General features: G+C 36.3%; 2 protein-coding genes across 3 annotated transcripts; one reads left to right on the top strand and one right to left on the bottom strand.

The window, feature by feature from the left end:
* The first annotated feature begins 300 nt into the window (after window positions 1–300).
* On the top strand, window positions 301–4,037 carry LOC137745093 (target of rapamycin complex subunit LST8-like). Of its 2 annotated transcripts, none has more exons than XM_068484967.1 (11): window positions 301–437; window positions 719–841; window positions 1,175–1,276; window positions 1,411–1,523; window positions 1,671–1,740; window positions 1,932–2,009; window positions 2,494–2,610; window positions 2,699–2,796; window positions 3,038–3,117; window positions 3,241–3,300; window positions 3,640–4,037. In XM_068484967.1, the coding sequence occupies exons 1-11, from the start codon at window positions 426–428 to the stop codon at window positions 3,765–3,767; spliced, it is 981 nt and encodes a 326-aa protein (XP_068341068.1). In that variant the 5' UTR covers window positions 301–425; the 3' UTR covers window positions 3,768–4,037. The 2 variants fall into 2 exon arrangements, with proteins under 2 accessions (XP_068341068.1, XP_068341069.1); XM_068484968.1 differs by lacking the exon at window positions 301–437 and adding an exon at window positions 444–579.
* A 552-nt stretch (window positions 4,038–4,589) lies between these two features.
* LOC137744948 (DNA-directed RNA polymerase I subunit 1) lies at window positions 4,590–23,428 on the bottom strand. The gene is made up of 21 exons (XM_068484771.1): window positions 23,300–23,428; window positions 22,964–23,139; window positions 22,280–22,439; window positions 21,854–22,129; window positions 18,957–19,154; window positions 18,619–18,789; window positions 17,873–18,035; window positions 15,012–15,202; window positions 14,670–14,933; window positions 13,937–14,025; window positions 13,673–13,820; window positions 13,327–13,545; window positions 12,695–13,105; window positions 12,427–12,571; window positions 11,466–11,677; window positions 9,745–9,947; window positions 8,689–8,887; window positions 8,313–8,575; window positions 7,707–7,847; window positions 5,628–6,441; window positions 4,590–5,352 (listed from the first exon to the last, which is right to left on the bottom strand). The coding sequence occupies exons 1-21, from the start codon at window positions 23,312–23,314 to the stop codon at window positions 4,756–4,758; spliced, it is 5,055 nt and encodes a 1,684-aa protein (XP_068340872.1). The 5' UTR covers window positions 23,315–23,428; the 3' UTR covers window positions 4,590–4,755.
* Window positions 23,429–23,808: the final 380 nt, after the last annotated feature.

Genomic DNA, 23,808 nt, shown 5'->3' with positions numbered 1-23,808 from the left:
ACTGTTCACTTTAACGAAAAACCACATTTTTACATTAAAAAGTCAATCCTGGTACTATTCACTTTACCCTTTATTTTGTTCTTATCGTTAAAACTCAAAATTTTCAAGCCATTTTCATTAGTTTTTCTTATAATATAAGCCACAACTATTGAGTATTTGCAAAGAGAAGCCCTGGAGTTTAATGAATTGCAGACAAATACATGGTGGTTATTTACATAAAGGGCTTCTTTGCCCTGGAGTTTAATAATTGATATTTGTGGCCGTATCAACTTTGGTTTTACAAAAAGGGGCTATTTATTAAAAAAGTTGTGATTTTAGCCAAATTCCCAATAAAGAAAGGAAACAAAGGTAAAAGAGTACCAAAAGAGAATTAGAGACGCAGAAAAAGCCCATGAGGAATTCATTTCTGTGACGAGGCCCAGAAGATGTCAACTCAGGTCTGTGCTTTCTGCTTTCCATGGAGCTCTCTCCTTTCCAAAAACCCCTCAAAACCCTAATCCCCAATTTCACTATGCCCATCAATTTGCCATCATTACCAACCTAAATTTAATGTCTTTTTCTGTTTAATTTGATGAATAGGTATTACAATTTCAAACTTGGTTTTTCTGAATTTCTTTTTTTGAACTTTGAATTAAAAAGTTGGCATATAAAAATTTCAATTTCTTGTTATTGTTGATGTGATTATGCTTGCTAAATTAGTTGTTCGAACAATAATTAGGAGGATGTTAAGATGAGCCAGCAACCATCGGTGATCCTTGCAACGGCTAGCTATGATCACACTATTCGGTTTTGGGAGGCCAAAAGTGGCCGCTGCTACCGTACCATCCAGTGCCCTGATTCGGTTTGTTCCTCACTTCCTACTTTAATTGTTTTGATTGAAGAAAGAAATGATCATTGTGTGTGTATGATTTTGTGCTATGAATTATGGATTCTGGGTTTTGGTAAAATGTTGATTTTGCTTTGAATCCGACTGAATTAAGCAGAATTAGTTGGATTGAGTTTTGTGGAACAGAATGGTTTCGTTTGTTGTATGTCATTGAGTTTCCTCCAGTTCGTAGTCCATTGGTTGTGTTCTCCGAAATGATTGTGAAATTTCTGATGGATTTACTTTCTTGTTCTTATTTGATTTATTTATGCTGGATCTGACTTTCTATTTTTTTTTTCATGAGCATAGCAAGTTAATAGGCTTGAGATTACTCCAGATAAACGCTTCCTGGCTGCAGCCGGAAATCCTCACATTCGATTATTTGATGTTAATACAAATAACCCTCAACCGGTTCGTCTTTCTCACGCGTTAGTCTTGCTTTTGTTTGCATCATATTAAGGAGGGGGGTGGGAGTGGAAAATCTTGGATGCTTTATATTACTTCTTCTATCAACTTATGAGCCTCCTCCTTGTATGACTGTGTAGGTGATGAGCTATGAGTCACATAGTAATAATGTAATGGCAGTAGGGTTTCAATGTGATGGGAACTGGATGTATTCAGGTTCTGAGGATGGTACTGTAAAAATTTGGGATTTGAGGTAATCGCTGCCAACAGATATATAAATATAATACACACACACACACATATATATATGCATACGTGTGTGTTTGTTTTAATCTGTATCTCATTAAGTTTTGTTCTTGTATTTTATATAATTTAGACTTATATGTTGACTTAATTACAGAGCCCCAGGTTGTCAAAGGGAATATGAAAGTCGTGCAGCTGTTAACACTGTTGTGCTTCACCCGAATCAGGTCAAGCATTGTCTCTTCCTTTCCACCATAGAATAAATAAATGTTGCTAATTCGCTATCTGGTTTACTGTTTTCATAACTTCTGAAAATATTAAGAAAGAAAATGAAATAAAGAAGAGGAACACCTTGCAGTCTGTAACGGTTTTGATTGTTTATCAAAGATGTTAACATTTTTTATATTCGTTTTTACAGACTGAACTAATATCTGGGGACCAAAATGGCAATATTCGTGTTTGGGACTTGACAGCAAATTCATGCAGCTGTGAATTGGTATGCTTCATTTTGCTGCACTTTTGTATCCCTATTCATCTTCTACTATTCAAATTGCTAAGCTAGAAAGAGGTCCTCCCTGTTTTCAGATTGTACTAACTTCAAGAGGTCCTTTAGTGAGTGTTTTTTCCGGAAACCAATATTCCAAAGCTTTGGTATGTCATTAGGTGAAAGGAAGATCTAAATGTGCGAAATCATTAGACTCGTGCAATTGTTTACATAATAACAAATAAATTTGAAAAAATATAAGGGAATAAAAATAAATAAATAAAAACGTAGTGGTGTCCTGTATGCAGGAGTAGATGGTTGGTGGAAATAGATTTTTGGATGGTACTTACCAAGGATTAGAATGTGAATTTGTGGTGCTAGGAGAGTTTATTACTCTTGATATTTTATATTTTTCATATGAAGCTTACTTGTTTTATCTGTAGCATCTTAAAGTTGTACATGATAAATTTAACATTGATTTTTGGACTTAACCTAGGTTCCAGAGGTGGATACGGCTGTAAGGTCATTAACAGTTATGTGGGATGGGAGCTTGGTTGTTGCAGCAAATAATCATGGGACATGCTACGTTTGGCGCTTGCTGCGGGGAACCCAGGTAATACTCTCATCCACTTGATCCATTATCTAACGTTATCTTCTTATCATGGTTAATTCATTTTGACGTCAAGTACTTTTTCTTCCAGACAATGACCGAGTTTGCGCCACTTCATAAACTGCAAGCACACAAGGGAAGTTACATTCTTAAATGTCTTCTTTCACCTGAATTCTGCGAACCCCACAGGTTTGATTATTGAAGGATATTGACCTGCTTTTTTTTCCTGATCTTTTCGGGTTCAAATAATATCTGCTCTTTCTTTGTCTTCTGTTCCTACCTGATTGAGGCAAATAAACCTTTTTCTTTTACTGTATACTTCTGTTTCGGTTCACATGATATCTACTTTTTTATTTTGTCTTCTGTTCCTAGCTGCTATTCTTGCTGTTGTGAGTTGTTGGCATAATCTTTATAAGCTTTGTACTTTTAGATACTTGGCGACTGCCTCTTCGGACCACACTGTCAAGATATGGAATGTCGATGGTTTCACATTAGAGAAAACTTTAGTAGGTATGTTTCTGTAACATTCTTCAAAGGTGCTGATTTCAGTCTGCAAATTACTCTATAAACCCGATGGTTACTGAAAAATAGCCATATTATAAATTGATCTTTTACTGTTTCTTTACATTCTAGGACATCAACGATGGGTGTGGGACTGTGTTTTCTCAGTAGACGGTGCCTATCTTATAACAGGTATTAGTTTCATTTCATAATACATGAAAATTATGAACGTGCCTCTCTTTTGATGCACCATGTAGTGAGGAATCTGCTTCTAATTAAGGATTTTGACTAAAGTTCTAAAGTTTAGTTTATACATGTCATTTTTCAAACTCCGATTTGGCAGCATCCATCTTTTTGCTGTCAATAAAAACTATCAAAGTCGTTTTTTCAACACATAACTTGCGTGATAAATTAACATTTACATTCATTGTTTCCGTTCTCCTTTCTTGAAAAGCAAAAAGGCGACAATTACATTACGAAAACTATTGAAACTAATACCACGACTGAATAATCTATCATCCATCCATGTAGCTTCCTCTGATGCAACAGCAAGGCTTTGGTCCATGTCCACCGGCGAAGATATCAGGGTGTATCAAGGGCATCACAAAGCAACCATTTGTTGTGCACTCCATGATGGAGCCGAACCTTCTGCATCTTGAACCTCAGCCGTCCTCGGCTCATCTACATGCATGTATGCCCGGAGCATGCACGCGTTGACGGCTACACCCAATTTCTTTATGGTTTATAATGGAATTTGGAGTCGCATAAAAGCGATGTGGTGCTACATTATCTTCTTTCATGCAGTTATTTCCCGCCTAATGTGCATTATGTGTATTACTATTGTAGCTGAAAATAATGATGTAAACAACTTTCTTTGGAATTCTTCGACACTTTGTTATATTGAAACTTATTCCCGTGTCATCGATTCATCGACATCCATTCACCGTAGTAAACATAAACAATCTCTGGTCCTCTGTTCTGCCTGTTTCTTTGCTTATGCGGACGAAATATTTAGTACCAAGTGGATTTATGGATGCTATGTTGACAACACAAGAATTTCATGTAAAAGACAGCCTACGAGATATCAGTCAAACGTTCATGTAAGTGAAAAGCTAACTTGATTGTCAAACGAATTTAAAATTAAAATTTTGAATTTTCAAAAGTTGTGATGTCAAATTTTTTTTTTAGGGTTTTTGGCTGAAGGGATTGAATTTTGACATTTGATTGTTCAAATGATTCATTTTTAGCATGTTCTCATTATATCATCATTGTATCGTCGATATGAACGATATGTTCAAATGTCAAAAGAGAATAATTTTAGCTAATTACCAAAATTTTAATGAGTTTTAAAAGGGGCTGTTATTCACACTCCAACCCGCGGTTTTTAGAAAATTGAGTGAAAATTCTAATTCGGAACTAAGTACAGAAGTTGAGATTCGTTCGAAACAATTGAAACTACAAGGACAAAATTGAAACCAAAGTAAAACTACAACACCAAGATTGTTGTGTCCACTAAAAACAGATATCAGACTACGTTCTGGAGAAAAAACAATACATAAGACAACAAAAGAGCCCTGTAATGACATGCCAAGATAGGCGCACCGACCAAAATTGTGTTCATATGAAACAAGCTCAGATCTCTGTACGCTAAACCTCTATCTTCTGCATCAAATCAAAACATCCAGTGCCTACCTTGACTGGCAATCCAAGACAGATCCTCGAGGATGGCGTTTCCAAATCATCCGTCTGCCCGTGATATGCTGCTTCGACAATGAACTTAGAAGCTGTCTCAAAAGACATTTTATTAAACGGAGATATCGACTCTGCTATGCCTCCAAATCTATTCATTGGTCGATAACCACCCGAGTGAGTCATGTAGTCAGCTATAAGCGTAAGGTGCCTAATGTTGACTGATATCCCGTAAGACTTAAAAACGTTCATAATTTCTCTGATGATAGTTTCCCTGGCGGCTTCAACTCCGTAAGTGTTCAGCATAGCATGTATGTTGTTGGAATATAAATACCTGACATCAAGAACATCTTGCAATTTCCAAAATGTACGGAAATCCACTCCAGTAGTCTGCAGAGCTGCCATCTCCTTTTTTTCCTTGGATGAATAACTTTGTTTATTCTCAGGATCCTTTCCGTATAAGAGGACTTGATTTTCGTCACAAGTTATTTGTTTACAGTCATCAACACTGCCAGATCTTTGCATAGAAACCTTCTGGGCTGTCTGCTGAGCAATCTAAATAACAAATTCAAACAGTTTCAACACGGCTGAAAGTGAAGGTATAACAACAAAATAAATAGGGACGCCAAACGGCATATCTAATAATTATACTCATAAGTTTACGACATTTTTGTACGTGCTCTTTCAACATTTCTATAACTTTATTAGGGCAATGTTTATGTTGATGGAACAATCCAACGTTAGCTAATGGCAATAAGGGGTGACGGCTGTGGGTGTTATGTACGCAAGTTTTCTAATGAAAATAAGTGGAAGAGTAAAACTGAACGTACCTGAGCCAGCAAAATATGAGGTTCATCGGTAAATTTAAAATGGACCTCAAAGTGGAACCCCTTCGCTGACACAAATATTGACCTGTCGGTGTCTTTTCTTACTAACTGAGCTCTGATCTTTTTCTTTTTAATTGTGGCTCCTGATTTGTTCTTTTTCTCCTTTGACTTGGGCTTAGGCAGGTCTCCAGCCTCTTCTAAAGGACTTGCAGGCATTTCATCAGTAGCATCTACAACCTCAATTGTACCATCCTTACCAGTTTCAACATCATTCTCCTCATCATTATCCACATCATTTTCGACTTCATCTCCATCTGTCAGATCTCCATCTCTCACTTCATCTTCACATCCATCTTCATAATCCATCTCATCAAAAGCTTGAAGCTTTCGCTTTTGTGCATCCATACCAAAATCCTCGGCCCCTTCACCATCGTCTGCACCATCATTGTCATCGTCTTCTTCCTGATGTTGATGTCCGCTTTTAGAAATATTTTCATCCGTCTCATTTGATGCCTTTTGTGGTGCATCAGTGACATTTTTTATACCACTAATTTTGGAAAGCAAGAGCACATGACTTTGTATGGCATCTTCCAACGCCCTAACAAACATAACCTCTAGGATTTCCTCCCAATCTTCTGATATATCTTGAACGATGTTTTGAAGATGTTCAGGTATGTGGAGTTTCATTTGAAGTTTATAAATACGGCAAGTTTCAAGACCCTGAAGGACAAATGGCAACAACGTAACTTCCATACTCTCTATTATGTCTGCCACAGTGATCTTCTTCAACTTATTAGCTAGATGCTGAGCTTCCTCCCTGCACATAAGAACAGAGTGGTTCAAAGTCAATAGATACAACACATGGTGACTGTACTGTCTATAAACGTTTCCAAGTGACAAAAAACAAGAGGACATGAAAATCATTAAAGTTCAACACTTGGATAACGCAATCTCAGCAGGGTTTAGTGACAGTAAACACTGAGAAATACGTAAGCTCTGCTACTGAGAACAAATGTACAAGGTTTTTCTTTCTACCATCAATGAACACCATTTTCAGGCACCTCCTTAATCATATAGATGAGGCAATCCTTTTCCCTGCAAGGACAACTACCTTCTTATATTTTTATCCCAGAAACCCTCTTCCAATGGTCCATTGTCTATAAAGTAAAAGGTTAATTTGAGTTTTTCAAGTGCAAGCAACTTTTATAGAACTACTAACAACAGATGAGATGCATATTTAATATTCAACTCAAACAAAATAAAGTAGGTTTGGCATGTATGAGTATAACTATGTATCACCAACGATAGCTTTGCAATAAAAGTTGCATTGGAGTTGAGACAAAATGAAGCCTTCCCATAAACTATCCTCACTTTAACTATGACTTGGAGCTTTTGGTGAAAATAAGATTTTTACATAGCTTGTGGCACTCCCTTTGAAATTTATAAGAATCAGTCTGTAATGTTGGAAGACCATCGTATGCCACCAAAGCTCAAGGGAAAATTCTATAGGGTGGCAACCAGCAATGGTTTACCGCATGGAATGTTGGGGAGTCAAGCATCAACACATGCCAAAGATGAGTGTAGCAGAGACGATGCTTCGTCGGATGAGTGGGTACATGAGAAAGGACAGGATTAAGAACGAGGATATCCAATGTAAAGTAGGAGTGGCATCAATTGAAGATAAGATGAGAGAAAATCGGTTAAGGTGGTTTGGCCCGTTTGGACATGTTAAACGAAGACCTACATATGTTCCAATAAGAAAATGTGATTATGAGACGGGCTTTGGGAAAAAGGGGTAAAGGAAGACCTAGGAAGACTTGGAAGACACTTCAAGAAAAAAATTGGAGTACTTGGAGCTAACGGAAGACTTGGCGTTGTAGGATTCACACAGCCGACCCCACTTAGTGGGATAAAACTTTGTTGTTGTTCTTGTTGTAATCCGTAATTTTGGAAAATATTACTTCAAGATGTACAAGAAAATACATCAATGTACACTATGTTCAGTTATCAATAACAATAAACTATAAAAATAAAATAAAAATAAAGGCAAAAGTGGTGCACCAAAACCAATTAAGGACTCACTTTGATCTCCCTTTTCGCAATGGACATGTCATGACCGGAGTCTTAATCTCATTTGCAGCAGTCATCAAGATTTCTTGAAGACGAGGGATTCCAAGTGTCACATTCATTTCACCTCTTCCAGCAAGATGGAAAGTATTCAGTCTGAAAACAATAAGCAAAGGATACATATCAACATTAACAAAAAAATCATGGTTCAAAAATAAAGCACATAACTAGACTAATTTCATTGTATCATAAGGCTAAAAACCAGATAAACTTTTACATTTGGTCTTCTTTTCTGAAATAAAGGATTATTGCTGAGAAAAATAGGATTATAGAGGAAGTGATTGGCACATCAACAGACAAAATAAAAAGTCGAAACAGAAACCTAGCTAATGTAAAAGCAGCTCCTACCAATAGGCTCCAAACAGCATTGTTTTAAGCAATATGTGAGCTCAAGGGGTGAAGTGAGCCAAAGTGACTTTTAGGGGCATCACAATGGGTTTCAGGGGGAAATAGAGTAAGTAACATTCACTCTAGAAACAGAACAGCAAAACTATGTAGCCATTTGAATAATAAACCCCGAACCAATGAGCAGAATTCAAAATGACATGGAAGAAAACTTACGTCATCTGAGTTGACGGTTCTCCTACTGACTGAGCAGCAAGAACACCAACTGGTTCTCCAGGTTGAGCAAGACTAGAGAGGTATTTATGCTCCATTAACTTCAAGAAATCCACTTGGCTGAATAAGTTATGACTTTCCTCCTTCAAGGACAAATCAAGCACGAACTTCTCTGCTTTATACTTGAGAGCTGAAGGCAGCTCAGCAATGTAAGGATCGGATTTGTCGATTTGTCGATGGAATTTGTTCTGGAACATTTCTTTATTCTGAGAAAAAAAATAGTCAATAGATAGCAAATAAATAATTGAAAAACAGTCTGTACGGAAGCATATGCATAATTGAATTTACGGCTGAATAAATAATTGAACCAAATTCTTACAGCTGCCAGGGAGTCAAATTTTTGTAGGAAGCTTGTCAAATGGACATCAACACCATCTTCTCCATAATAAAATTGAACAATGGAACCGTCAGCATCACGGACGGTATGGTCATAACAAACTTTTAGGCACTCAAGATTTTTTATTAGGCACCTTTGCAGGTACCCACTACGAGATGTTTTGACAGCCGTATCAACCAACCTAGCAGTATAAACATCGTAGTTAAAAAAGGGAAAAGAATAATCATTCAAATGGTTACTAAGGACACGGTACACCTTAAGTTTTAATTGATTGCCAAGTAGAAAAGGGGAAAAAAATTGCTTTCCACCTAATGTACTCCTAAACCTCAAGCAAGAGGCGGTACTGACCTACCTATGTTTTCTACAGATGCTACCTCATCCTACCTGATATACTGCACACAACTGCGCAGAAACACCCCATGCATGCATAAGTCAAAGTGATCCTATTATGGAGGATGAACTAATTCAACAATACAAGTGAAAAGGTCTCGTTTGTAAGAGAATATTTTCAATAAAGATTTGCAATAACGTCACATTGCTTCCATTTACCAGTCAATGGCATCAAAACGAGTTTGAATTTCTCCTGATGGACAGTCTGGACTACAAAAAATTTGATACTAAGATTCTCAAAATAATTATCCCCAATTTTCTTTTTTTAAAGAAATCAAATTATACGTGCACCAAGTGGCTGAAGGAAAAGTTTAAAAACGGGGAATCAATAGTTGCTTCCTTCTTTTCTTCCACTTCCCCAAGGGAAAAGAGATTGAGTTTATCAGTCATAACTCAATAAATTATTATCCGTCTGCTTGATCTCATCTATGACCAAAAACCAGAGTTTAAACCTTTCTATTCGGTCACAACTCAAGACAACTGCACGTCAGGTAAGAATGCTGTGTCATAAAGCTTTTAACTTCCATTAACAAAGAAACAGCATCTTATATTTTTGTACGACAAAGGTAAAAGGGAAATGAACAGAAAGGATGATCATTTCTCCAAAAGATAACCTAGAAAAGGGTTGAGAAAAGAGATCTAAATTACCCTTCACGACCAGCCATGCAATGAAAATAATACTCCTGAGGCCGAAGACCAGTAAGAAAACGATCAATAATAAAGCCTCCAGATCGAGATGACCAATCCCATGGGTGAAAGCACGGTAAGGTCTTTCCAGAAACCATTTGAGGCACCCGTTTGCCTTCTAGCTCTTGCTGACCCAAATACGAAGTTATTTGTTGGAGGTTGGCCTAATCAAGAAGGTAAAAGCATTAAATGCATAGGTGCAAAATTTCTTTATAAAGTTTCTCGAATAATTCTACCAAAAGAATTACAACTAATAGCTTATAGATGGTAATGAGTACACGTTAGGCAGTTCAACAATGTTGCTCAGAGATGGCTTACATAATACGAAGCAACAGGGAACTACTACTATCCAAAAACTAAGATATGAGTACCGCAAGGATCAAAGCAATAATAATATAAAAATATATATTTATATCATACAAAATACAATATTTTATTTATATATAGAATATATTCTTTCTTTTTTCCTTTTCTCTTAATCATTTTTTGTTTGCCTTCAAGTTAATCCTTGACGTTTTAAAACCACCCAAACCTCATTTAACAAAGAAAAAAAATTCAAAAAATTCTTTAAAAGCACCCTGAGCTGAATCCTTTTTCGTAAAAATTTTTACAGAATAACCCCTTCCGTATCCTATGCAAATCAAGTAAGAATCCAGGTCAAACTTTCCAAAAAGTCAATCAGATACGCATTTGTAGTGTCCAATGCATACCCATGTGAATTATCGTCTTATCAATATTGAGTACACCATACCTTTCTTTATTCATGCTTCATAGCTATCATATATATCTAGCATATTATTAACATTTTACATTGCTTTGCACATGATGTTGAAAATAAAATATTATTTAATATTTTATAGAAACAATAATAAAAACCATTAACTTATGATCAGGATATATACAGGAAAAAAAGGAAACGTGGAAAAAAATCACTTGGAACTAATGCATATATGCATTTATTATACACAAGCTACAAACGTTATCTACTTTACCAGGTGATACTTATTTCTTATCAGGAAGCACATCTTGTAAGGAGGGAGAAAAACATTTAAATTTTCAAGTGAGAAAAGCAATTTAAAGTTCAATATATTGAGTCCTGCTCTCCTAAGGTCTTGATTTTGAGGACCTGTGAGGACCAAATGCATATTAGCCACACGACTGTATTAGTTTAGATCCAAAGGCTTAAAAATTTTGACAACTTAATAAAGCAAAACAAGAAAATGAGCTTTCTTATGGTTCGTGGATTTTACGTTGGTTTTGATTAAGTTGTCAAATATTTTAAGCATTTGGATGTAAACTGATATAATCTTGTGCCTAATATGCATGTAGTCCTCACAAGTCCTCAAAATGAGGACCTTAGGAGAGCAGGACTGTCTATATATCATCCTTAAATGGTTAAATAGTTTTTATGAACGCGACTCAATAATTAAAAGATATATTAAGATATTGATTACCTATGACATGGAATACATCCCTTGCATTTTCATACTAGTAACTTGAAAAATCGTTAAGGTACGTTTATCAAATAAATGTCTTGGTGCATTCTGTCATGCCACCTATATACACCTAATTATAGTAATGTCAAAAAACATAACTTACTCTTTAGTATTCTAATACTGCACTATCATGCTGCATGTTACTCATAAAAAGAATAAAGTATGCAGTTAGCACTAGAAACTTACCACACTACCTTTAGCCCCAGATGTGGTCATAAGATAGATACAATTCTTAACGGACGGTTTTGATAACCCTTTCAACAATAATTGTTTGAAGACGTCAGAGTTGGAGGTCTTGTTATTAAGCTGACTAATCATTCTCCTATCCAAGGCTGCCAAGGCAGATTCTCCATTACTCCGTATAAATTTTTCAATGTTCAATTGCAGTGCCACTAGATCTGCAAATTTCATCAAGATATCATGCATCCGTTAAAACAAATGAAATGAGAATAGTGGGGGAAAACACAAGGTGCAAAAACTTAAAAAGAAAGACTGATCAGAAATTATAGATCTTCATTTCAACAAAGTTTTTCTTCAGATTGAAATGCTCGTCTGAATAGACGATAATTTGATTTTGAATGGCATTTTAAATTATTTGAATTGAAGCTACCCTAGTAACTATTAGTACCGCTACCATTTTTCATAAGAAAAATCAGATTAAATACTCCGATCTCCCATGTTTTAACTGAAGCTGAAAGCGAAGATACTATATATATTAGGTACAACAATAACATATGTATCTGCAGTTCGAATATGGGCTTAGTCTTGACTATGGGGCTATAGAGATGGGTAAGCTGGCTCAGTTTGGCTGATTCTGTTTTAAGAATGAGATAGCTTGGACTTCGGTGTCAAAGAAATTACGATACCTAAAGAATTCCAGAAATGGTTGTTATTTTCAGGAAAGACATGTTCTATGCGTGCATGAGCTCAACAAGAAACCTTCTACCATGTTGACCGTTAAAGGTAAAATCGGATTAGAAAAGTGACGAACTTGGAGGAATGAAAAATATCCGAACATTCTGAGAAGGCAGAGAATGGAAGCATTTGTCAAGTGAGCCTAGATCTCTCACATTGTACAACGACCTCACAATCATCAACCTATATATGTTTTTGACAGAGAAATGTTTGCTACAGAGCAATGGCATACCTTTTCTTTTATCATCTTCGACTTCGATAAAATCACGGAAAACTTTTTCACCAATCTCTTCACAACTTTCAAGTTGTTCCTTCATTTTTGTGTCTTTGCTCGGCATTACCAGAAGATCATCAACACCACATGTGAACCCATGCATCTGAACCATACAGAACATAATGCAAGCTTATATAGTTGCTACTTGCTAGAGAAAATAAATTAAGGGTAAACAGGAAATAAAATTAACCACATAACAGCAAAACAAATATTGAACCCAACTAACCTGCAAATAAACAGTAAACAAACGACTCAATACAGAAAGCAATATTCCTGCAGCATCTGAGCCATAGAGCTCCTGCACTGTATGGACCAAACCATAATCACCAAACTGAGCCTTGTCAATCACACCGCGCACCAAATTGTTTTTATAGATTAATAAACTGTTCTCATCTACAACCCCTGTGTCCTTTGATTTATCGTTATCTACTTTTTTGTCTGGTTTCTTCTCATTCTGTGATCCACATTCATCAGCTTGTTTTCCTTTGCTTCGTTTCTTCTTTTTCTGTAGTTCCTCTTCATCAAATTTCTCTTCTTCAAGATTACAGTTAAAAAAACCACGTGGGATTTTTGCATCCTTTTCTACAGTAACTGGCGGAGAACCCCTAGTAATATGATTTAGCAAGGCAGTGATGACCTGGAAAGAAGAGAGATTGAGTTTTAATACCAAAGTCCAGGAACATCACAACAGTACTATTAACATACAATAAATGAAAGAAAAAGGAGAAGACAGGTATACATTTAACAACCCAAGGACATCACAAAAAGTTTTGCATTCAAAAATCTAAAATTCAGATTTCAGTGGAAGTCACATTTTGACTTTTCTGCTACAAATTTGCTGAGTAAATTTAAAATAACCTGTTTTCCAGTCCAAAGACGCTCTGGTTTCCAAATAGCAGGAAGAAGGGGCTGCATTGTGCCTTCAATGTTACACATGAAAACCTTTTGATCTGGTTTTCCAGACAAAGCATCTGACCGACGGGCTGAAACACATGAACTATAAAGAAGCTGATTAAATTCCTCCCAGCGCAAAAAGGTATCCTTCTTTGTAAGGAGGACAGCACTTATGACATGGTCCTGAAATTTTCAAAAGAATAAACCATAAACAAATATTTAAAGATGCGTTGGTGCAACTGCTCAAGATACAAGTACTTAAATATTTTCTTAAAGTTGCATATCAATTACCACAATAGTTTTTCAATACCTGAATCAAGGCTCTAATTGGATCACCGCTGGTAGGCTTTACATATTGGTTATTTGCATTTACGATATTGTAAGCTTCTGCTCGAGAAATTTCATCTTGTGGAAAATGAACATTCATTTCATCACCATCAAAATCAGCATTGTACGTACTGAAACCACAACATTAAATCAAAACTTGCCAATAGATTATAGACGCCAAAAACAAATTTCAGGTGGTGAATATGTAAACAACTATTATATGGATGCATGTGTTTGAAATATCAACCTGCAATTTGCATAGTGCATACGAATTGTTTTCTCCCCCTTCAATACACGAACTACATGCGCCATTATACTGGGTTTGTGAAGTGTAGGCTGCAATATGAAACAGAAACCAAGCACTCAACCACAAAACTAATGATTAATCAAATTATAATCCAGAATTTACATTACATAAACATATATTTTAGAAGAAAAGAAAAGTTAACCTAACAAACTTTTGATGTAAAAGTTAAGAAACTATAGTCTATACCACATCAATTTGTTATGTTTAATCTATGAATACATACAAATATTTGAATCTATATAACTATTCACCGTGCATGTTGCATTGTACAATTGTAGAATTTATCTTATAAATAGGTGCAATATATTATCTAATATAATACCTTAATTATTTATTTAATGCCAACTAGAATCTCATTATTTTCGTATAAAGCCTAGCACCATAAGCGTTTACCTTCAGTGAAGGAAGACAAACATTTATACATAAAGCCCCAATGTGACCACTTAATGAAAATGAACAAACATTTAACTATTAGATAATGCTCTTTTGGGCAAATACAAAATTTCTTTCCTTTATAAAGGAAGACAAACAATGTAAGCAATTTATCCACTAATATGGTAGCACAATACCAACTGCTTCATACCATAATGCTCATAATCAGCCTGGATATAAAACTCCTCATCACAAATATATGCAAAGGACATTATACATACGAAAGTCAATGAAGCAATACCTGTCGATTGACAAGCACAATGTCCCCATCTCGCAAGTGACGAAAAACAACTTTGTTTTCATAGCTATTATCAGATCCTTTTCCGTGTTGTGTAGCAAGCCCTTTTGAAGAAGGTAATTTTCTTGCTGTTGAAATGCGTTCTCTCCGGTTTTGTCTCAACATCTTCACAGAGGACTTATCAACATACTGTGTAGCTCCAGGATGGATTTCAGGACCGTTGACAATTGCATTCCTCAACTTGTCAACATTCCACGGAGTAACTCTCTGCAGTAATTTCAACATCAATTTAAGAAGAAAACATTGATGCTCATCCGAAGCCACAAAGCCAACAGTAAACCTTACCTCAGGATATGTTAATCTAGTTGCAAAATACGGAGGAATTCCAATCTCATTAACAGCTAAATAGGGATCTGGGGATATGACAGACCGACATGCATAATTAACCCGTTTGCCCATCATTTTCTGCCGGAACAGGCCTTCCTTCTTCTCAAGCAACTGACATATTCCAGGATCCGCATCTTTTTGACCTTTACCTAAATAGAAGTTCAAAAGGTCACTACTTAACTGCTACAGACAGGGAATAATTTGAAAGATCATGAACTAATTAATCCAATATAGTGTAAAAAAGGAACTTTCTATCATCTTGTAAACCAAGTGGTCATTTTCAATTGTCCTACATAACAGGTGGTGGGTCCCATTTCCATTGGTACGAATGCCAAAAGGCAAAGTCAGTGAGATATACATGGGATTTGCAGCCCTCACCAGTGCTTTGGCTTTTGATAATTTCTGGCTGCATTGGAGAGATTCGCTTGGATCACTTTTTGGCCTTGCCTAATCAGTTACCCATTTGGGCTGGTGGTTGTCATGACTCATATGTCAGAAGCAATCTAATAAGGACTGGACTCATTAGATAGAATATCAACAGTAGGACCCACTATTTCAAGCCCTTAATATAAAATATATTGACTGATACATGAGCTCTTTAGTTTTTGCCTTAGGTCCTTCATGTTCAATAGGGAATAGCTATTAAAGAAAATGAAATAGAGCACCACAATGAACAAGAACTCAAGGGAGGTTATCCTACTTAAAACAACAATCCTACTCACTACTATCCTCAACAACCTCATAACATCCACCATAACCCATCTTTGACCCCTAATTTTCCCACAGATAATTCAATTCATCAACACTCGCATTCTAAAAAGTCAAGAACAAAGGGTATCAAAAGTGTGAAAATCAGGGGTCACACATAGCCTTGTTGAGCCACATCAATCGTTCACTTGACACTGAGCATCCATATATAATATCATCTTGGTATGATGGAAATTATCATACTAGTAGCAAGATGCCTTAAATTTCTCTCTCTTCTCCTCCTCGTTTTTCTTTTGATTTCATTTCACTCCTTCCTCACACTATTTCTATTTGTTCCTCATGAATGGGGAATTGAATCAATCTTTGTCATGAACTTTTCACACCATAAATATTTTTCTTTTTTTGGTTATCCGTATCGTACCGTTTTCCAGTATCTGCCTATGGTTCTGTTTTTACACTTCTACTCTATGTTGCACCACCAAAAGATGAAAGGGTAAATTACACAAAACTACCTCAACTATAGGTCGAACCACAATTTCATACCTCACGTTTTAAACATTACAATGTCATACCTCAACTTATAATTCGTTGCAATGTTAGACCTCCATTAAATTTTCTGTCAATTGAGTTGTTAAATGATGACATGACAGGAGCGGTGCCCACCCCTTTCCCAACTAAAATAAAAAATCAAATTATTATTAATAAATTTTTTTTTTATTTAACAATTAAATAAAAACATCTCTTCCTCCCTCACTCCCTCTCCTCTCACTTGTCTCCCTCCCTCTCTCGCTGCTCTCACTTGCAAAAATGGCAGCCATGGCCAAACCTCAGCACACCGGCTAGCTTTGTTTCTCACTTGCAGAGAAACAAAGCCATGTCTGATGCATCCAAGAAGATCACCACCTGGAACTCCACCTCTCGAGAACCCTAACCCAAATTTCAGAAATAAAAAACCCCCACATCCACTCCAAATCTCGATCCTCACTTCCATCAAACATCATCTCGTCGCCAGAATACTAGTTGTCATGGACGACTTATATATCATAGGTGACTGCAGATCATCTCACCGGAAAATAGGGAGATGGGGCTACAAGCGCGACTAAGGGAGGCGGTGGACTCGAGGAATCTCTAAGTCCCTAAAATTTAAATTTGATCCTAAATTGAATCCATAAACCCAGAATCTCTAAATCCATAAAATCTTTCAAATCCTAAATCCCTAGAGGCTAGAGCAGACATGAAAGTACCAGAAATTGAAGCGGATGAACAATGGAACACGCCCAAGAATTGAAGATTTAAAATAGTCGCCGAGGGACGAATCGCACAACACAGAAAGGCTTGAGTTTTTGCGTCTGTTTTCTCTTTATCTGTTCTCTAACCCTCACGCAGTACTGCCGACATTGGTTGCGGCATTTTGTCGAGCACCGGGTTTGCACATGGCTGCTGCCCAGAAAACCAAGGGGTCATCCATGGCTCTCCCCAGCCGTCTTCCGGAAATCTAAGGGGTTAACCGACCCACCTTGAACCCTCGTAGATCCCCCATCCATGGCTCTCCTATTTAATATACAGCATCCATTTGAGCCATAAGCCAATCCCTAATTTCATTCTCCATTCCATGTACCAGAACAAGCAGAGAAGAAGATGGTGAAGAATTCGACCAAACAAAGAAAAATGGTGAAGAAGAAAGAAAAATGATGAATCCTGTACCAATAACAATTGTATTTTTTCAATTGAATTTTATGATTTTTGACATTTTTAAATAATTAAATTTTCTTAATTATCAATATTAAATTAATTTTGTAATCCAGTTGGGTGAGGGGTGGGCCCCATGCTTGCCACAATAACATTAACAGAAAAATTGACGGAGGTATAACATTGCAACGAATTAGTAAGTTGATGTATGACATTGAAATGTTTAAAAGATGAGGTATGAGATTATTATGAGACACAAAGTTGAGGTAGTATTATGTAATTTACCCAAGATGAAAATATAAGTTGGAACATGAAAATAAAACAAACAGAAAGCAATGAATTATATAAACAAAAGAAATAGGAAACTCTAGAACTAAATATTAAAACGCTTAACAGAGAACTTGAACTACACATTCACTAACCAGTAGCAGTTTTGCTATTGTACATCACATTTATGTACTCTTGAAGATCCCTCCACTGCCGAATTGTCTTTGAGGGGTCGGACTTGGTAACAACAGACTCTTGCAAAGAATTATTTGCCTGCACCACCTTACTTAATAAAACGGTTTGAGGATGCTCCATCACCTAAAATGTGAAAACATGACCAAACAGATAGAATTCAGAGAAGGCGGTGGGACATAAATCATTGTATTACAGACTAGCAGTACTACTTTCTCTATTTTTTTTGTGTGAACAAGAGTAATATTTTCTCTAAAGGAGTTCCATAATTCTATTATTTTCAACTTAGAAAGAAAAGAAGATGCTTTCCTAAGAAAAGGTTCCATAAAAATTTAAAATGCACAATGACAATATAGTACGTGGCGCATGAACCAAGAAAGCCAAAGGAGGGTTGAAGGAAAAAAAACAACTTAAAATAAAGGTAAAAAATTCAGCAAAGTTGTTCTAAAGAGCAAATCAATTTTGAGCTTAAGATTGGTAAGTCTATCAAATCAAACCCACAAAACTGCCTCTTCAACTGGACTACTGTCCAATTACCGAAGGACCTTTCAATCACAAAGATTAACTCGAAAGCAATTGTCAATGCTTGGAGAGGCCCAAAGATCTTTTAACTCTTAAGCAAGACTTCCATTTCCCAATGTGGGATATAGTTTTAATGAAACAAATAAGTTTAGAAAGAGAGAGAGTCCCTAAAGTAAAATGTACGTACAGAATCACCACCCTTGGATGGAGGACGAAATTTGATTGGTGGCACAAGTACAGTCTCTAAGAAAAACATAGAGTGACCTGCTTTTCTTCCAATTCCTTGGCATTGGATATCACCAATAAAAGAGCAGAACTCAGCTTCATTGTCCCACAAAAGCTTTATGATGTCTTGAACCTGAAAGAAATGAGCGATTGTAAAGCTCTTCCTTCCTAATAAAAATAAGTTTTATTTTGAATGTCCACATAGCATAGACTTTGATCAATGATAGTAATTATAGGTTAACCTCGCTCATATATCATATCATAATGTTATTGTCATGCCAACACTGGCATGGAACATACCTGTTTTGGTAATAGATCTCCCGACAAGGAAGTTGTCTGATTAAGGAACTCACTTGGCACTTTGCTTCCTTCTCCATTGTGCTTTTCCATATCATTATTGTCAACATTTTCATTCTCATCCCCTTCATCTTGACCAGTTAAGGGTCCCACCAGGTTGCACCCTCTGATAACATTTTCTCTCGCATTTTCAGCACCACTCTAAATCACCAACCCATAAAGGAGAAAGCTAGTTATAAATACAATATAAGGCTGAGAAACATGTAAATTATAATATATATTATAGGCCCGTCCATGTGTTTAAAGACAGAGATAAATAGATTTGTAATTTGGTAGATATCATCTTAGCTCAAAAAAAAAAAAAAAAAAATATATATATATATATATATAGCAAAGGATAACTAAAAAGTACTCAATACCTGACAGAGAAGAACATTATAATCAAATCAAGAAGTCTATATTTTACGCCACACAAGAAGCCAATAAAAATGTGATTGTAACTGATGAAAAGAAAACAAAGGAAAATAAACAAGAAGCATAATAACAATACAATCTTGTTTTCTTTTTCTTTTCTTTTTTTTTTTTTTATAAAAAGTCAAAATTCATTAAAAAGAGAGAGAACGAACAACAGAGGGGGGAGTGTGCACCCCAGACCCAGCTAAAGAAACAACAAAACAGAACCCAACAGAAAAAAAAAAAAAAAAAAAAAAAAAAGGACAAAACTAATTAACAACAGCATCCCTATTAGAATAAATAAATAGCACCAGTCCTTAATATTTAAAGACACTGAAGCCTGTGAAGAATCCCAAAAATACACTCCCATTAAAATCCACATCTTCCAACTTAGGCCTTTAAGAAATCTCCTATTTCACTCCATCCAAGCAACCCAAAGCAATTTCAGTACATCACACTGACCTAGCACCAAGCCCCCTTTCCTTTCTCCAAAAGACATAGGCTTCTCCAAAGTAATGGAGCACAAGATTCAGGGATTCCCCAGCTTAACCTTGTCTCCCTAAACAGCCTTGTCCATAAAGCATACACAACTGGACAATGGAGCATAAATTACCAATAGAACCCAAGAACCAAGAACAAGTGAACAGTCAAAAGACAGAATTGCTTTCATACACTGAAAGGTCCCTTTCTCTTTCCACACCTTTTGCTCTTCTTTTTAACATTTTGTTTTTATTACATGAAAATTTTAACTTAGGACATCAGGGCCCTCTACTGTCACCCTATCAATCCCATGCCACATGCGGTAACGATAATGGGCAAGATACTAGTGATATGACATTTCTAGTAAAAGTGTACCTTTCTCCCTTTATTTTAAGATATATACTAGTGACTTATTTGTATAGGAAACACAAACTTTTTTTCAAATAGAATAAAAAACACATGAAATCAATGCATCTCTGGTTAAACATAAATACTAGAAAACTATAAGAAATTATTACAACTGCATCCCTCCAGCAAAAGATAAGTGAAATTAAAGGGAATATCAAAAGACTCTGGTGTTGAACCCATAAAGACGCCAAAATATCTACTCTTTCCATAGAAAACTCACTTCCTCCACCTTATCTTGAACAATTCTACTATTATCATCATCCAAACAAACAAAACAGTACATCTCCATCATAGCGGCAGCAACTCCCATAAAAACATTAACCAATAAAGAATATAAATTTGAGGCAAAACAGTAGTCCAAAGAGTTGCACGCCTCACAGCAACCTTACCAAAATTTTAAGAACTGAAAAGGCAATGCAAGAAAAAAACCAAATAAATAAACCATCTATAACCATCGGCATCAAATGAAACATGGATGAGGAGAGGAAGGTGTGTGGTTTCCTGGCTTGGAGTATCTCATAAGTATTATTGTTCTAATGGATTGCCAAATATACAAAAATCTAGAGTTTAAAGGGACACCAAACGTCCTAATCATATTTTGGTTAAGAAACCTTCAAGGAATTGCCAAACCTACAAATATCTTCAGTTTAGAAAGTACACCAACCCTAATCCTCTTAGAGGGCTTGAAACCAAGCCACCTAGATTAGCTTTAACTGCCCACTTTACAAAGAAATTGACAAAGATCGAACTTGAGGCTTGGTATCCCTGGATAGACCCTATAAAAGAAGACGAGTCTTAAGGGCAAATATCTTTTCTAACACCAAGTGAGCTGAAAATGTGAATTACAAGAAAATAAAAGAAAAAAGGAAACTCTAAAAGCACGAATACATGTTTGATGAGCCTAACTAGATTCAGCAATACATTATTAATCCAAAACTACCCAAGCCGAGATCTGGAAATCCCCTGCTGTTCAAATTCTACCTATATTAAGAGATAAGGGGGCAAAGGAGTAATGGAAAATACTAGAATTATAGATAATGAGTAAGGAAAAGAACGCAAATATCATTCACCATACCAAACGTCTTCCAAAACCCTTCCCTACCACAAAACAGCTGAAAAAATGAACAATAACCTAAGAGATATATTTCCAAGGACATTGATGCCTATGAATAAGACTATAAACCTAAATTTGCAAATCCGTCTCCTCAAATCAGCATAGACTTAGTTGACAGAAGTTTATCTTATGTTGAATAGGGTAGACCAAGAGCATAATTTACTATAAGCCAAAGTTTTTGTTCCACTTTCCACTCCGTCAGTATTGACAATTTTGTGTGTTGAGAAAAGTTCAAAAGGCAATCATCAAAATTTGGAAAAATGACAGATAAGACTCGCAAACAAAAATTATAAGTAAATTATTCATATACCACTTTTCCACCATAAGCTTAAAAGTTGATAAAAAAAACAACCATGCTTCTCCTTTAAAAACTATTTAAGCAGATACTAACAGAGTTTACATATCTCCTATATCAGCTTCAAGCACTAAGCTTGGAAGATCATACCATTTGAAACCATCCAAAAGTAGGTTTGATGATTTTGGGATTCTTCGCCTTGCAATTGTTGCAGTCCTTCCCTTGTTTCGGCAAAGCCTTATAAAAAACAGACATTAGCTCCGTAAACTGAAGAGAAGTCCATCCTTGCTGCTTTGCATGCTTGTCACTGTGACTATCTCCCTCGTTGCAGTCTAAGTATTCACTAGGTGAGTCAGAATCTAACATTTTAGCCCCAACGACGTCACCTTCCATTATGAGTTTTAATTGGGAAACAGCTTTCTCAACCTTAATCAACCAAAAACATCGCAGAAGAGAATGGTAAAAATTAGGGTGGAAATGGTCACAATATAAACTTCTGAATGCAATAAAATGACGGAACGGCACAAAAGACTAAAGCCTCAAGAAACTAATTTATTTTCATCAAAGTTCAGTTACATGTGTTTGGTCTGTCCGAAAATGGTAGCAGAAGAAACACGTTCTTTGTAGAAGTTTGAAAAGAGTATTGAACAGCAAGGGATTATAAACTGGCAACGCAAGGTCAATATGACCACAATGACCCGGGCAATTACGCGACTTCTCACCACATGTTCCGCAACTGCATAAAAAATGAAGAGCTAAATCAATCAACTGTAAGTCAAAACATCAGGAACTCTTTTAACTATGACAACTTCACCAACAAAAATCAACTACTTAAGGCCCGCTTGATAACTATTTTGGCTTTTAGCTTTTAGATTTTTGTACAGTGACACCAGTAAAGTATATGGGATAAATGAGGAATGAAAAAGAGTAAATGAATGACGGTGGAAGAATTGTTAAAGGAATGCTTATGGAGTGACACACAAAATGAAAACCAAAAACCAAAAACTGAAAACAATTTTATGTTGTTTTCACTTTCAAGTTTTTATTTTCATATAATCTCCTTCATTTCTCCCCCCATTCCTTCTACCGCGTCCTTTCATCCGTCTCCGTTCCTCATTCCCTCTTTATATACTTGGCCAAAAATAAAACTACAAGATAAAACAAACTCCCATTTGAATTACATGTTTGCAGAGTATAATCAAAACAATGAAGCTAACAAAACGAATATGAAAATAATGCAAAGAATGGCATTGGGGGTACCTTTCGCCGGGTTTGTCATCAATTGGGCCGAGTGCCTTATCGTATAGCCCACCGGCCACGGGGTTTCCTAATTGAGTAAGGAGAGATGGGTCGGTAACCCTCAGAAAGCTGTGCTGTCGCACCTCCTCGTCAGTTAAGAAAGCAAACTTAATCGCCTCAGTGGACGCCGTCGGAACCTGCAATTAAAGCTCGGATTTTTTAGATAAATTTACTAAAAAATTAAACTTTCCCAATCGACTCAAAGCAAAAACTCCACGACCCACAGATTAAAAATCGAATACAATTCGTATACAGACATATTCTAGAGAGAGAAAGAGAGGAGAGAGAGAGAGATACCTCTGAGGAAGCCATGGCGACTGCGGCGAAAGTGGGCGGCAGAGGAAGAAGAGGAGAGAGGAACGTTTGATTTTAGAGAGAGAGAAAGAGAGGGTTTAAGAGAGGGTTTTGCCGTTTCCTACTTTCCTTTATGATTAGGGGTTTTTTCCTTTTCTTTTGCTGGACCGGACCCCTGTTTGGGTGTGCACGGTCCGGTTTAGATGGACATAGAAGGACACGGTCCGATGTATGCGGACTTCGACAAATAATTATAAAACGGATCGGTTCGATTTTAACTAAGACATCAGACAATCGCCGTTTGGTCTGGCCGGTATGGACATATGTCAAATTTCAAATCCTTTTCCTTGTGCATTTTTACACTATACATAGAGCCGAGATCTTCAAGAAATGGATCTTCATCAAAATCAATCTCTATGATTATACAAATTCAAGTGATTCTTTAATAATTGTATCTCACCATAATCTCAAGCTTTCTTCAAAGCAAACTGTTTGGGTCCAAAATATTAGTG

Source organism: Pyrus communis, chromosome 9 (assembly GCF_963583255.1).
Source record: "Pyrus communis chromosome 9, drPyrComm1.1, whole genome shotgun sequence".
Taxonomy (NCBI): domain Eukaryota; kingdom Viridiplantae; phylum Streptophyta; class Magnoliopsida; order Rosales; family Rosaceae; genus Pyrus; species Pyrus communis.
Note: the sequence above shows the minus strand (reverse complement) of the source record. Positions and strands in the feature narration are given on the sequence as shown.

What these genes read in the sequence shown, in the direction of transcription:
- LOC137745093 (XM_068484967.1), top strand. An exon ending in CCATCCAGTGCCCTGATTCG is followed by an intron (nt 842 to 1,174) that starts GTTTGTTCCTCA and finishes TCATGAGCATAG; the next exon opens with CAAGTTAATAGGCTTGAGAT. An exon ending in TTGTGCTTCACCCGAATCAG is followed by an intron (nt 1,741 to 1,931) that starts GTCAAGCATTGT and finishes TCGTTTTTACAG; the next exon opens with ACTGAACTAATATCTGGGGA.
- LOC137744948 (XM_068484771.1), bottom strand. An exon ending in CTTTTGGATGGTTTCAAATG is followed by an intron (nt 19,155 to 21,853) that starts GTATGATCTTCC and finishes TTGGTGATTTAG; the next exon opens with AGTGGTGCTGAAAATGCGAG. An exon ending in CTCATATTTTGCTGGCTCAG is followed by an intron (nt 5,353 to 5,627) that starts GTACGTTCAGTT and finishes TTTGTTATTTAG; the next exon opens with ATTGCTCAGCAGACAGCCCA.